Here is a 14,122-nt window from a genome sequence, read left to right as displayed (position 1 = left end):
CTTGCTTGTGTGTATGAATTGTGTGTGTCTTTCTTTGACTGATGGAGGCTGCAGCTGAAAGCTTTATATAAGTGTCTTTTAATTGTGCCTGTCCGCAACTTAATGTGTCATCTTTACTGTAAGGAGCAATCCGTCTTTTCCTACATTGTTGATATTTTTTCCATTTGGTCAGAAATATTTAGAAATGAAATTTCATCACGTTTGGATAATGCTAACCCATGCCAACTTGAAAATAAAGTTGGGTACTAAGTATGCTCTTGGAACACATAATGAAACATAAAATTAATAAGATATAAAATAAATTTTATTTAACCATAATTTTTATTTATTTATATTTGTTTAGATGTAATTTCTGTGTTTTGAATCTACTAAAGACCGTTTCTTTTCAGTGTTTCATACTTTCTGTCAGGGTGTAACTTTCAGTGATATTTGACACACTGCCAAACCCAATTCTTTTGTTTTTCATTTATAGTTAGCAACCCATAAAAGTTTTGTTAACTTAACAGCTTTTTGAGCTGTGTCATTAACCAGTACTCACCAACTAACTGTCAACTTTACTTATAAAAAGAAAATATGGGCACATGTCTAGTTGCAGATGAGAGACTAGCATCTCCACTTTTAATTGATATGGAAGCGTCTATTGTTTTATTTGGGAAGAAGATACAACTAAACAACAAAAAGAGAATCAAAGTGAAAGCTTAATATGGAATTGAAAGTACATTGAACCTTTTATAATTTGGCAAATATTTCCAGGTAGGAAGAGACATATCTTTTCCATGTGCAAATTCTCCCTGTCTGAGGTTGTTACCATTTTGAATTTGAAAAGCACATTGTTATCACCATCATCATCATCATTATCATTGAAGTGCAATAAGAGTGGTAATTCCTTTCATAAGTACCTAATGTGCCTGCTAAATTTATTCATGTCTGTTTTAGGCAGTTCTGCACCTTTCATATCATATCATTTTAATGATTGTAAGCAGTCCTGTATTTATGCATGGGCCACATGGGCCCTGACCCAGGACAATAAATTCTTAGGAATGGAAAAATTTTGAGCAGAAAATTTACACACATTAGAAAAGGGGGGGGGGGCAGCAATGGTTGCCAGAATTCTTATTAGTGAAAGGGAAATCATAGATAAGACACATGGAGATGTGCATAATGCTGTTGGCAACTGCCTTGTGATGTTTTTGTGTGATTAGGCACAGATCCATCAGATTTAGAAACAGAAGCTCTGATGTAGTGTAGTATCAAGTTGGAGCTTTTATTGTTGTTTGTATGTATTTCCTACTGTTTTATTAATATGGTGAAGTTCTGAGATAAAGTAAACGTCAATATGGATGGTAGAAAATATTTCAGTGTCACAGGCTACAGAAAATTAGTTGAACAAAAGAGGAGGAGGGAAAATGAAGTTTTAGATCATATGTCAAAGTTAACTCATTTCTCATTAACAAAGGACTAGATTCTGTAGCTGCAAATTCTTCATCTCCTGACAACTTGAAACCGATAAATGATTTACAGTGGAGTGGCATTATCAACACAAGATTCACGTAAGTGAATCTGAAACTGATAACCAACATACAAAGGACATCACAGCAAGTGAACTGTAGCTAGGCTTCAGGAAGTTTCATCAGATTTTACAGTTGATGAAGATCCCTTCTTTTGGGAAATCAGGGAAAAACATTAGATTAAATAGTACAAAATGGAATTAAACAGAATAGAAACTTTGATTTCATAAAGTCAGAGTGAGCAATGATGGTCGGTTTCCAAGGACTTGTTTGACAGGAAATTGTTGAATGAGACATTGTGCAACACAACTATTTGATTTCCTCTCCCAGTCAGGTGTCACTTTTCTGTCACCATGTAAACTGTTTGGGGACTCATCCCAGTTCAGTACAAGTTGCTTTAGTAATTGGAAACACACTAATCAAAGGGTAACTGAATATGAAAAATTCCAGTGCACATCACGATTGTGTTATAAATTTCAATGAAAGCGGAAATACTCTATGTAGAATCGATAAACAATTTATTACTCAGTCACAAGAGAAGTTAAGTATTGGAGGAATGTACTACAAAGGGTAGTGGCTATAGTGGAAAAACTTCATTCAAGGGGCTTGCCATTTCATGTAGATGAAGAACAGTTTGGTTCCTTAAGAGATGGTAATTTTATGATGTGTTTAGATCTGACAGCTGAATATGATACATTCTTAGCAGGTCACATACCCAAGTAAGCAAACCTGGCTAAAGGAAACACCTATTATTTAGCAATTAGCACTTATGAAGTAATTATAAATAATGTGGGGAAGACTGTCACAAAAGAGATCATAAAGGAGTTAGTTGATGCAAAATATTTCTCCGTTATTCTGGATGCTACCACTGATGTTCCACACTGATCAGTCAAGTTTCATTTCACGATATGTGAATAAAGATGATGTACCACAAGAATGGTTTGTAGAGTTTATGAGAAATGCTGGGCATACTGGAAATGAATTGATCGATGCAGTATTTAAGCTTCTCAACTCCCATGAATTAGATATTATCAACTGTCATGACCAAAGTTATGCTACTCCTGCAAATATAGTGGGAATCTACTCTGGCCTGCAAGCCCAAATCAAGTCCTTCAATCCATTGGCATTTTTCATCCCCTGTTCCACTCATTCCCTGAATCTGGTGGACCCAGTGCAGCCACATGCTGTAACATAGGTACCACATTTTCTGACCTGCTACAAAAATAAATAATTTTTTGGGCATCAATGGAACTCTGGAAAATTCTACAGTCAATTTTTGAAGGTGGAAACTTTAAAGTCTCTCTGCATTACAAGATGGTCATCTCAAGAAGCAGCCTGAAAAAGCATAAATGCTAACTGAGACAGTCAGTAAAGCTTTCAGGTGCATTACTGAAGAGAAAAGCAAGAAAGCTATGATTAAATTAGAACCAACAGGGATATTGCAAAAGCTTAGCTCTAAAGATATTGCATTCATGGCTACAATGGAAGGAGTATTTTGGAACATTTCAATGTAGTGAGTACAAAACACTACAGTCAGAAGAAGTTGACATACCTGCAGTAGCGAAACTTCATACTTTACTTCTAACTTTCATAGATGAGACTGATAGTGTCTTTTGAAGTGTACAAAAAGTTGGGGGAGAGTGAAACAGGAGACTATACAACTTGTAGAAATCAATGAAACTGAAGAAAAACCTGTGAAGAAACAAAAGAAGTTCCTCGGTGAGGGAGTCTCAATCAGAAATTGAAACTGTCATTTCCAAATCTGGTGGTGACATACTGGAGACCTATTATTTTACTCTATTGTGCAGACTACCCAGAGAGCTTAATAAGCACCTTGGTGTCTACAAAGAGTGTTGTAAAAAGTTCTCATTCTTGCCCAGTTTGATGGAAATAGACACTGATAAAGTCTATGACACTTCAAAACAATTGCAGCATGTTTACTCAGTCAGAGGAGTCTTCTGGAACAGAACATGTCTATCTCTAAAGCTTCCTTTTCAGTGCTAAATATGAGAAGTCCTTTGCCTGTCTTAAATAAAATACTAAGAGAGAAATATCTGTTTGATATTCCTCCAAACATCAGAATTGTGCTTCAAATTTATTTGAGCATACTACAAACTGCTCTGCTGAATGATCATACTCAGTTTTTTGGAATGGTTAAGAACTACTTGTGTGCTTCTCAAACTTGGAGCATTTGAATCACCTTGGTGAACTAACAATAGAAAACGGTCTGACTGTGAAACTAGACTTTGAGGATGCGATAAATGTGTTTGCAGATAACATGACAAGAAGAAAGCCATTGAACTACTGACATTCTTTGTTGATGCACTTTTCTTTCCCCTACTGAGTTATACTTTGTGTGTATGTCTGTGTGGTTAATAACACTATGTTTCCAAATTTTGGACATGCTGCAACCAATCTTTATACTCTGAACTCAAAGTTGCTTACCATAATTCCATACAATTTATATATATATGTCTGCTTGTGTCTATATATGTGTGGATGGATATGTGTGTGTGTGCGAGTGTATACCTGTGTCCTTTTTTCCCCCTAAGGTAAGTCTTTCCGCTCCCGGGATTGGAATGACTCCTTACCCTCTCCCTTAAAACCCACATCCTTTCGTCTTTTCCCTCTCCTTCTCTCTTTCCTGACGAGGCAACCGTTGGTTGCGAAAGCTAGAATTTTGTGTGTATGTTTGTGTGTCTATCGACGTGCCAGCGCTTTCGTTTGGTAAGTCACATCATCTTTGTTCTTAGATATATTTTTTTCCATGTGGAATGTTTCCTTCTAATATATATATATATATATATATACTTTTTTTTTTTTTTTTTTTTGTACAGTTTCCTAAGTTTGTTATTGGGGGAGGGGGGAGGACAAAAAAAATTATTGAGCCTTTTGGCATAACATTACTTAAATATGGGGCCGATTGTACGAACATTTGATTCTGATTAGGTGCTTTGACAGCTGCACTTCACAAGAGCCATGGTTTAACATAAATTACTTCGATAAGCTATGAAACAGCTTTTAAAGCAGTTTCATCTGCCATGCACAGTTTTAGTTCTGATCATAATCAGAACATTTGTAGACAATAAATTGCTCCTGCCACTCACTTTGTTTGAGGCACTGCAAAAAGAGATCAGATTTTTAATTTCTTATTCATATCTTCTCCAAGAAATATAACAGAGAGCTCTATGAGTTCATAATTAATCACTCCTCAATAAACATTTTTGTAGTTTATTAGCACAAAATTCAAGAATGTCTTTGAACTCTGAAGCATTAAAATGATTTCCAAGTAGTTCTTGCCACACTGAACGGATAGTTTCACTTCTTGTTTGTTATAAAACAAATGGAAAGAACTTGTTGAACTGAGGTTAATTTGTAAATAGTTATCTGATGTTTCACTGTCCCTTTTAAAAACACACAAACCTTGCCACTATGCCATAATGTTTCTGTAATGCCACATGCACAATTGAAAGCTAGAAATGCACTGACTAAAGATTTATATAGGGTCATGTATAAGTGCAGCATCATGTGCAACAAGCTGGAACATGTTCAAATTCGAGTTAGCATGAGATTACAGAATCCAGATGACACAGCTTATGAAGTGGCTATTGAAATTGAATAAGTTGTGCTCGGCAGCATGTTCTGTCACTAGGTAGTCAACTCTGACCTCAGCAGAGGCCATTCATTTGGGTGTATAGTTGGCTGGTGGCCACAAAAGAACATAAATCACAGCAGAGTTGATATGATATATGACATGACTGTTTTCACAAGTGGCACTGCCTGTGGTAGGATAGGACATTCCTGTGACAGAATCTGCTTTGTGCATGTGCTGAGCATGTGTGCATAGGGCAAAGTTTCACACCTTGGTCTTACACACAGATATGTCACAAGAATGGACCATGACATTTCATAGATTGGATGGACAGCAGATTACCGTTTTGGGAGAGGTGGGAAGAAGTGTTGGTAGGATGTTCCACGTGTCCTGGACTGATGGTAGGTAGCTTGGACCCCAGGTTAACTTCTTCCATTAAAGGGCTTGCGTGAATAAGGCAAGAGATCTCTTTGCAGACTAGTTTGGAGAGCTGTGTCTGTCTGTGAAAGCCTTAGTAAGAACTTTAGAATACGGGGCAAAACATTGCTCATACTGTAGATTCAACATTCACAGGTGACCACACTGTATGGAATATACTTTTTAGTGTGGAAGCAATAGTAGCTGTCAAATTAGAGGTACTGTTAGTGTTTAGTGGGCTTGACATGGACAGAGGTTTTTATGGAGCCATCAGAGAGGTACATGTCCGGGAAGGTTGCTGGGCTGAGTAGGATTAGATGAAGCTAATAGGAGAAAAAGTGCTGAGGCTGTGGAGCCATGAAGATAGTGTGTGTTGGCCAGATCATGAAGATATCATCCAGGTTCAGATTATGATAATATCATAAGTGAACCAGAACCAGTTAAGGAATTTAGCATATTGGTGGTGCAGGAAAATTTTTCTCTGGATGGCCCCTAAATAGGTTGCCATATACGCCTGTGACATTTTTTTCTTCCCCAAAGAAGAAATAATTATGGATACGGCTACAGTTGGTAAGGTGTAGGAATGTGGTGGTGGGAGCCAGTAAGATAGTGGGAGAGTGTTCAATGCTACCAAGTCCATGGGTATCGGGAATTTTGATGTATAAGGAAGTGGCATCAACTTTGATAAAGAGGGATCCAATTGGTAATAGGGTGCAGATGGTTGAGAGATTATGAAGAAACTGGTTTGTGGCCTTGATATGGGGAACTTGGGTGTGGGTGATGGGTGGGAGGTGTTGGTCAATAAGACAATTAAAATGATTTTCCAAATACTTCTTGCCACACTGAACAGATAGTTTCACTTTTTGTTTGTTATGAAACAAAACAGCAAGAACTTGAGGTTGATTATGCAAACCCTTTCCTTGGGAGCACGGTAACCAGGATACATTTATGGACTTTGTTAAGCAAGTAAAAGGTGAATGTGCAGGGAATAGTTGGAATGAGAAAAGAGATGGGTTCTGGGAAGATGTTCTGGGATGAGCCCAGGAGTTTGAGTAACTACTGGAAATAATGCTGGACTTCTGGAATGTGATCACTGAGGTAGCGCTTATAAGAAGAAGATGTAGACAGTTGGTGGATACTTTCTGTCAGGTAATCAATGTGGTACACAACAACAGTGGTGGAGCCTTTGTCTACAGGGAATGTTATCAAATTTGGGTCAATCTGAAGGTTATGTATGGGTTATCTCACCTCCACCAAGAGGATTTCTTCTTGGAAGGAGGCCTGTGTAAACAAGGTGAGGCCAGAGTAATAGTAAGGAATTCATACGAGCAGATAACTAGTGGGTGGATGGGCACTAGTGGGGGAGATCAGATCTTTGGCCAGATCACCATGACAGAATTTGTGTTTGGGGCTGAAGATGACATATTTGGAAAGGACTGAAACATTTGTGAAATTGAGATTTTTGCTCTACAGATTGACAACAATGTTTTTTTTTTTTTAAGTTCTGATTGTTGTGATATGCTGTGAGGGAGCACTGGTGGGATGTGGCAGATGTAATAAGTTAATAAGGGCCGCCCGGGATTAGCCGAGCAGTCTAGGCGCTGTAGTCATGGACTGTGCGGCTGATCCCGGCGGAGGTTCGAGTCCTCCCTCGGGCATGGGTGTGTGTGTTTGTCCTTAGGATAATATAGGTTAAGTAGTGTGTAAGCTTAGGGACTGATGACCTTAGCAGTTAAGTCCCATAAGATTTCACACACATTTGAACATTTTTGAGTTAATAAGGCAGGGCCTGGGTGCTAAGAGGGATTGGTTTGGTTTAGTGTGCACTATAATTATTTATATTATATATATTCAGACATTGCAACTGTAATTTTTTTTACAGAAAGTACTGCAGCACTGACATCTACCACAACACCCACAACTGCAAGTCTGCCAGTATTACCACCATCCACAACCCCTGCACCTCCAAGAAGATGTGCAGCACTTGAACTAGAGTACTGCTCAAAGATGCCGTACAACAGAACATCTTATCCAAACATCTTTGGGCATAAGTCGATACAAGAGGTGCGTGACAACATCATCGTTTTCAGGTAAAATATTGTCAAGTTGTTATACTTCTTAATTTATTTTTGTTAATGGCACAAAGAGGAAGCTGAGTTTACAAAGTTTAAGGAACGTGGCAGGGGAGGGAAACAGGAATATTGCAGACTAAATCATTCCTGTGGAAATTAATAGGCGCAACATTCACTTAGATTGTCAGACATTGGAATTCATTAAGCTTACCATATATATAATTTATAGTGACTAGACTAACTGAAATGAACTCATAATATCACTTATCTAAATAATACCCCCCTACACCAAAGAGAAGCAAAAACTTATCTTGGTTGCCATATAAAAAAATGAGATGTTAAATCCTGAGCTTTCAAAGTGGTTCATGCATCAAAATAAAAACAGGAAATAGAAAACATAAATGGATCATGCACAATGATAGGAAAAATAGTCCAGAAAATGATGGGCTGGCTTGACTGCCTCATAAATCAGATGACTTCAGCATACCTAGTAGAAATTTCCAAGAACAAATAGTGTGCAATCATTTTTGAGCCCTCCAGACTTGGGGTACTGTATAAATAAATACACCATGTGATCAAAAGTATCTGAACACCCCCAAAAACATATGTTTTTCATATTAGGTGCATAATGCTGCCACCAACTGCCAGGTAATCCATATGAGCAACCTCAGTAGTCATTAGACATCATGAGAGAGCAGAATGGGGCACTCCGTGGAACTCACGGACTTCAAACATGGTCGGGTGATTGGGTGCCACTTATGTCACATGTCTGTACACGAGATTTCCACACCCCAAAACATCCCTAGGTACACTGTTTCTGATGTGATAGTGAAGTGGAAACATGAAGGGACACATACAGCACAAAAACGAACAGGCCAACCTCGTCTGTAGACTGACAGAGACTGCTGACAGTTGAAGAGGTCATAACGTGTAACAGGCAGACATATATCCACACCATCACACAGGAGTTCCAAACTGCATCAGGATCCACAGCAAGTACTATGACAGTTAGGCAGGAGGTGAGAAAACTTGGATTTCATGATCGAGGGGCTGCTCATAAGTCGCACATCATGCTGGTAAATGCCGAATGACACCTCACTTGATGTAAGGAGTGTAAACATTGGATGATTGAACAGTGGAAAAATGTTGTGTGGAGTTACGAATCATGGTGCACAAGGTGGCGATCCGATGGCAGGGTGTGGGTATGGCGAATGCCTGGTGAATGTCGTCTGCCAGTGTGTGTAATGCCAAAAGTAAAATTCAGAGGCGGTGGTGTTATGATGTGGTTGTGTTTTTCATGGAGGGGTCTTGCACGCCGTGTTGTTTTGCATGCCACTATCACAGCACAAACCTATATTGATGTTTTAAGCACCTGCTTCCTTCTCACTGCTGAAGAGCAATTCAGACATGACGATTGCATTTCTCAACACGATTGAGCAACTGTTCATAATGAACGACCTGTGGCAGAGTGGTTACACGACAATAACATCCCTGTAATGGACTGGCCTGCACAGAGTCCTTACCTGAATCCTATAGAACACATTTGGGATGTTTTGGAATGCTGACTTTGTGCCAGGCCTCACCGACCGACATCAATACCTCTCCTCAGTGCAGCACTCAGTGAAGAATGGGCTGCCATTTCCCAAAAACCTTCCAGCACCTGATTGAACATATACCTGCGAGAGTGGAAGCTGTCATCAAGGCTAAGGGTGGGCCAACACCATACTGAATTACTGAATTCCAGCATTACTGATGGAGGGCACCATGAACTTGTAAGCCATTTCCAGCCAGGTGTTCGGGTACTTTTGATCACATATTGTATTCATTAGGCTATCTGCCATTAGGAACATGGGTGAACTCAATGGCTGTGATATGACTTTCAAATAATAGAGCTGAGCAATCAGTCATCCTTTTCTTGCAGGTTTTATTCAGGAAATCAAGTTTTTGGCTAGTGCCTACCCATTATCAATGCACCATTTCATAGTATCAATGTATGTTCTAGTACATTACTCCCCTGTTGGTTGGGTGTCTGCCGCAGTTATTTCAAGACTACTGTATAATCATTATACAGTAGTGTTGAAAAACTGTGACGAGACACCTGAACAACAGAGGACTGATGTATTAGAACATGCACTGATACTATGAAATGGTGCATTGATAATGGCTAGGCACTAGCAGAAATCTAGAATTTGACAAATAAACCCTGCAAGAAAAGGACGACTGATTGCTGTGCTCTATCATTTGATAGTCAAACATTTTTATGATTACATACTGAACTCCTTCCTTCCCTTGGCTAAAGCAGAGTTATATACAGTGCATGTTAATTTGATGTATATTTATGTATACGAAAAAGGTTATTAGCTGCAAACTGTGTTTATAAGAATATAAATGTACTTCATGGTTGTAGTATGTATATCCATTTGTCTAAAAAGATTTGTACTAGGTGACTAGGGTGGAAATCAAATTTGTCTATATTACATATTCCTGAGAAATGAATACTTTTTTGCCCTCAATTAACATTTGTTTCATAATATCGTCAAGAGTCTTTCATGACTGAAACTAAAAAGTAAATTAGTGTTCTGGTATTTTCATTTCCAAAATCCACTGCTATCTCATAAAGCATAAATCATTATACTTGGATACTTGAAAAATCAATAACATTTTACTTCCATTTAATGTTAATATGCTTGCATAAATCTTATATTTCCATTTTATTCATTTATTTTTCCTATTTTGTGGTCTGAAGCTGAAGTATCTCAACTAGGTTTGAATATTTTGGAAAGTATTTTCAGTAAAAAAAAAAAAAAAAAAAAAAAGAAGCTTGAATGGGCTCCCAGTCTTCACAGAGTCAAATTTTAATTATTGGATTTGGCAATGTTAGTGGCAGAAGGCGGACAGATGCCCTTCCCAACACCACCCCTTTCACCCACCTGCCAGGATGGAATTTGTGTACTGCTACTGTACATCTAGTGTTATCCCATGGGAAAGTGTGCAAATGTTTTATAAATGTTTGTGAATCATGTAACTGAGACAGGATGGAGGTATGAGACCAGTATTCACCTAGTAAGATGTGGGAAGCTGCCTAAAAACCAAATTCAGACTGGCTGGCACACTGGCCCTCATTGTTAACCCACTGGGCAGATTCGAACCAGGGTTGGTGCACCTCACTGAATCCCAGAAGTGGTTTGCTAAATGCATGCCTATCCAGAAGGGTCCTCCAAAAGAGATTATGAAGCATATGTTTCATTCTAAAACTAATGCCATGGAGAATACAGTTTTGTTCCCTATTGCAAACATGTTGTATTGTGGGTGATTATATGTGCTCATATGATACAGCAGCCTCATAATACTTGGGTATAGGAATACAAAATGGAATGATCATATAGGCTCAATGGTAGGTTAGACATGTAGCAAACTTTGGTTTACTGACGGGATACTGTGAAAATGGAGTCAGTCTACAAAAGGAGGCCGCTTATAAATCACGTGTATCTCATCCTACAAATTGCTCAAGTACACACGCCCCACACCAAATAAGACTAACAGGTGATATTCAATGCATACAGTAAATATCAGCTTCAACAATCACAGGTTTCTTTGGCCCTTGCTGGAGTGTCATAGAGATGCTGAAAAAATTAAACTGGCAGACAGATGTAAACTACCCTGCAAAAGCTTACTTACACAATCTTTGATGAACTAGCATTAAGTGAAGAGTCTAGAGCTCATATGTATCATTCCCATCACACAGAGATTGGAAGGACAGTATTAAACTAATTACAGCATGCACAGAGTTATCTGAGCCACATGCCTGACGCCATGTAGCCTCATGCCTAATAACATGTGCATGGCCTGGCAGTGAACCATCCATCACTAACTAAGTAGCAGTCAATGTGTTAAGCAATCATTCTCTCGGAACTCCATACTCTATTGGAATGCGAAAAAACCCTAACACATGGCACCATGCTAAGTACAAAGTGTTACCCAAAATATCCGAAAGTTTCATTGTAAAAATCAGAAAACTATACTTACTTCCTAATGTCCTCCAGCACCTTCAAACCAGTCACCTTGTGCATGTATGCAACTATCCTAGCAGTGTTCCCATTTTTGGAAGCACTCCTGTATGTCCACAGAGTGAAGGGTGTCCAGGACCAGTTGCGATTCCACTCGGATGTCTTCAGACGAGTCAAAACATTGCCCTTTTGATGTGATTTTCATCTTTGGGAGCAAGTGGAAGTTGCTCAGGTCTAGGTCTGGTGAGTTGTATGGGTGAAGGACTGTTACCAAGTACTTTTTGGTCAGGAATTCCTTCAAAGTGAGCAAGGTGCGTTGTCATGGTGCACCAACCTGTCTTCCTTTTTCCACAACTCTGGGCATTTGCACTAAACATTTTCCCTCAGTCACCTCAAAATATCACAGTGGAACTGCCTGTTGACAGCCTGACCAGGTGGAACAAACTTCTTATGCGCTATTCCTCAAAAGTTAAAAAAAAAAAATCAGCTTTGACTTCTTGCTGCTGCGAACTTGTCAAGGTATTTTCAGCCATTTTCCATTGTGATGAGTCCTGCTTCATTTCAGGGTTATAATCATAGACACAAGGTCCATCACCTTTTATGACTCTGGATAAGAATTTAGGACACACTCAAACTTTTTGTTGCAGCTCAATGCATTTATGAATTCAGTTTTCATTGGTCGAAGCTGAGAAGGTGAGGGACAGACTTCACTGCAATTTGTCTCTGAGTTCAGTTCATCAGCTAGAATTTGTTTATGTGTACTTTATGACAGCCCAGGTCAGTTACAAACATTGCAAATTGTTTGCCTACGGTCTTTGTCAATCACATCATGTGCTTTCATGATCATTTCCGGTGTTGTACAATTTGACAGTCGATCAGAATGTTTGTCATCTTCTGCAGATTCTCAGCCTTCCTTGAAGCAATTCCACTCAAATGCTCTTGCTTGACTCAATGTACTCTCACAAAATGCCTCTGTCAGCATGCAGTGGGTTTAAGTTGCAAAATCTGATGCAAAACTGTAACTCCTTCACATTACCCATTTCACAATTTTGAGAAGCACTGAAACATGTCCTGACAATATTATGAAAAGGACAAATTGCTACTCACCATATAGCGGAAATATTAAGTCACAGGTAGGCACAACAAAAAGACTGCTAAACAAGTAAGCTTTTGGCCAACAAGCCTTCTTCTGATTTAGACAAAACACACACACACACACACATATATATATATATATATATATATATATATATATATATATATATATATATATATATATATAGAAGGAAACATTCCACGGGGGAAAAATATATTTAAAAACATAGATGATGTGACTTACCATACGAAAGCGCTGGCAGGTCGATAGAAACACAAACAGACACATACATACACACAAAATTCAAGCTTTCGCAACAAACTGTTGCCTCATCAGGAAAGAGGGAAGGAGAGGGAAAGACGAAAGGAAGTGAGTTTTAAGGGAGAGGGTAAGGAGTCATTCCAGGATTGGAATGACTCCTTACCCTCTCCCTTAAAACCCACTTCCTTTCGTCTTTCCCTCTCCTTCCCTCTTTCCTGATGACGCAACAGTTTGTTGCGAAAGCTTGAATTTTGTGTGTATGTATGTGTCTGTTTGTGTTTCTATCGACCTGCCAGCACTTTCGTATGGTAAGTCACATCATCTTTGTGTGTGTGTGTGTGTGTGTGTGTGTGTGTGTGTGTGTGTCTATATATATATATATATATATATATATATATCTAAAAAGAAAGATGATGAAACTTACCAAACAAAAGCGCTGGCAGGTCGATAGACACACAAACAAACACAAACATACACACAAAATTCTAGCTTTCGCAACCTATGGTTGCCTCGTCAGGAAAGAGGGAAGGAGAAGGAAAGACAAAAGGATATGGGTTTTAAGGGAGAGGGTAAGGAGTCATTCCAATTACCTAAGGTAAGTCTTTCCGCTCCCGGGATTGGAATGACTCCTTACCCTCTCCCTTAAAACCCATATCCTTTTGTCTTTCCTTCTCCTTCCCTCTTTCCTGACGAGGCAACCATAGGTTGCGAAAGCTAGAATTTTGTGTGTATGTTTGTGTTTGTTTGTGTGTCTATCGACCTGCCAGCGCTTTTGTTTGGTAAGTTTCATCATCTTTCTTTTTAGATATATTTTTCCCACGTGGAATGTTTCCCTCTATTATATCATATCATATATATATATATATATATATATATATATATATATGCAAAAGCAGCTCTCATACATATGACCACTGTCTCTGGCTGCTAAGGCCAGACTGCAAGCAACTGCACATGATCCAAGAAGCAATCTGGATGGGGGACGGGGATGGGGAGTAAGGAAGAGGCTGGGAGGGAACGGGATAGTAGGTAGCAGTTAGGGATGGTAAAGCGCTGCCTTTGGGAGCATACAGGGATGAGGTGGAGAGATGGTAGGGCAGCTAGATGCAGATGGAGGTTAGTTTTACAGTGGAAACACTCTTTTGCCACCAACCCTATAAATCAGACTC

At 38.9% G+C, this 14,122-nt stretch overlaps 1 protein-coding gene across 1 annotated transcript in view; it reads left to right on the top strand.

The window, feature by feature from the left end:
* LOC124784992 (atrial natriuretic peptide-converting enzyme) overlaps positions 1-14,122 on the top strand; it is a 265,876-nt gene that overhangs the window by 183,285 nt on the left and 68,469 nt on the right. The window contains exon 5 of the mRNA XM_047254143.1: positions 7,400-7,607. Within this exon, the coding sequence (XP_047110099.1) occupies positions 7,400-7,607 (208 nt within the window). The remainder of the gene's footprint in view (positions 1-7,399; positions 7,608-14,122) is intronic.

Source organism: Schistocerca piceifrons, chromosome 1 (genome assembly GCF_021461385.2).
Source record: "Schistocerca piceifrons isolate TAMUIC-IGC-003096 chromosome 1, iqSchPice1.1, whole genome shotgun sequence".
In the NCBI taxonomy this organism is placed as follows: Eukaryota; Metazoa; Arthropoda; class Insecta; order Orthoptera; family Acrididae; genus Schistocerca; species Schistocerca piceifrons.
This window is presented reverse-complemented; position numbering and strand designations above follow the sequence as displayed.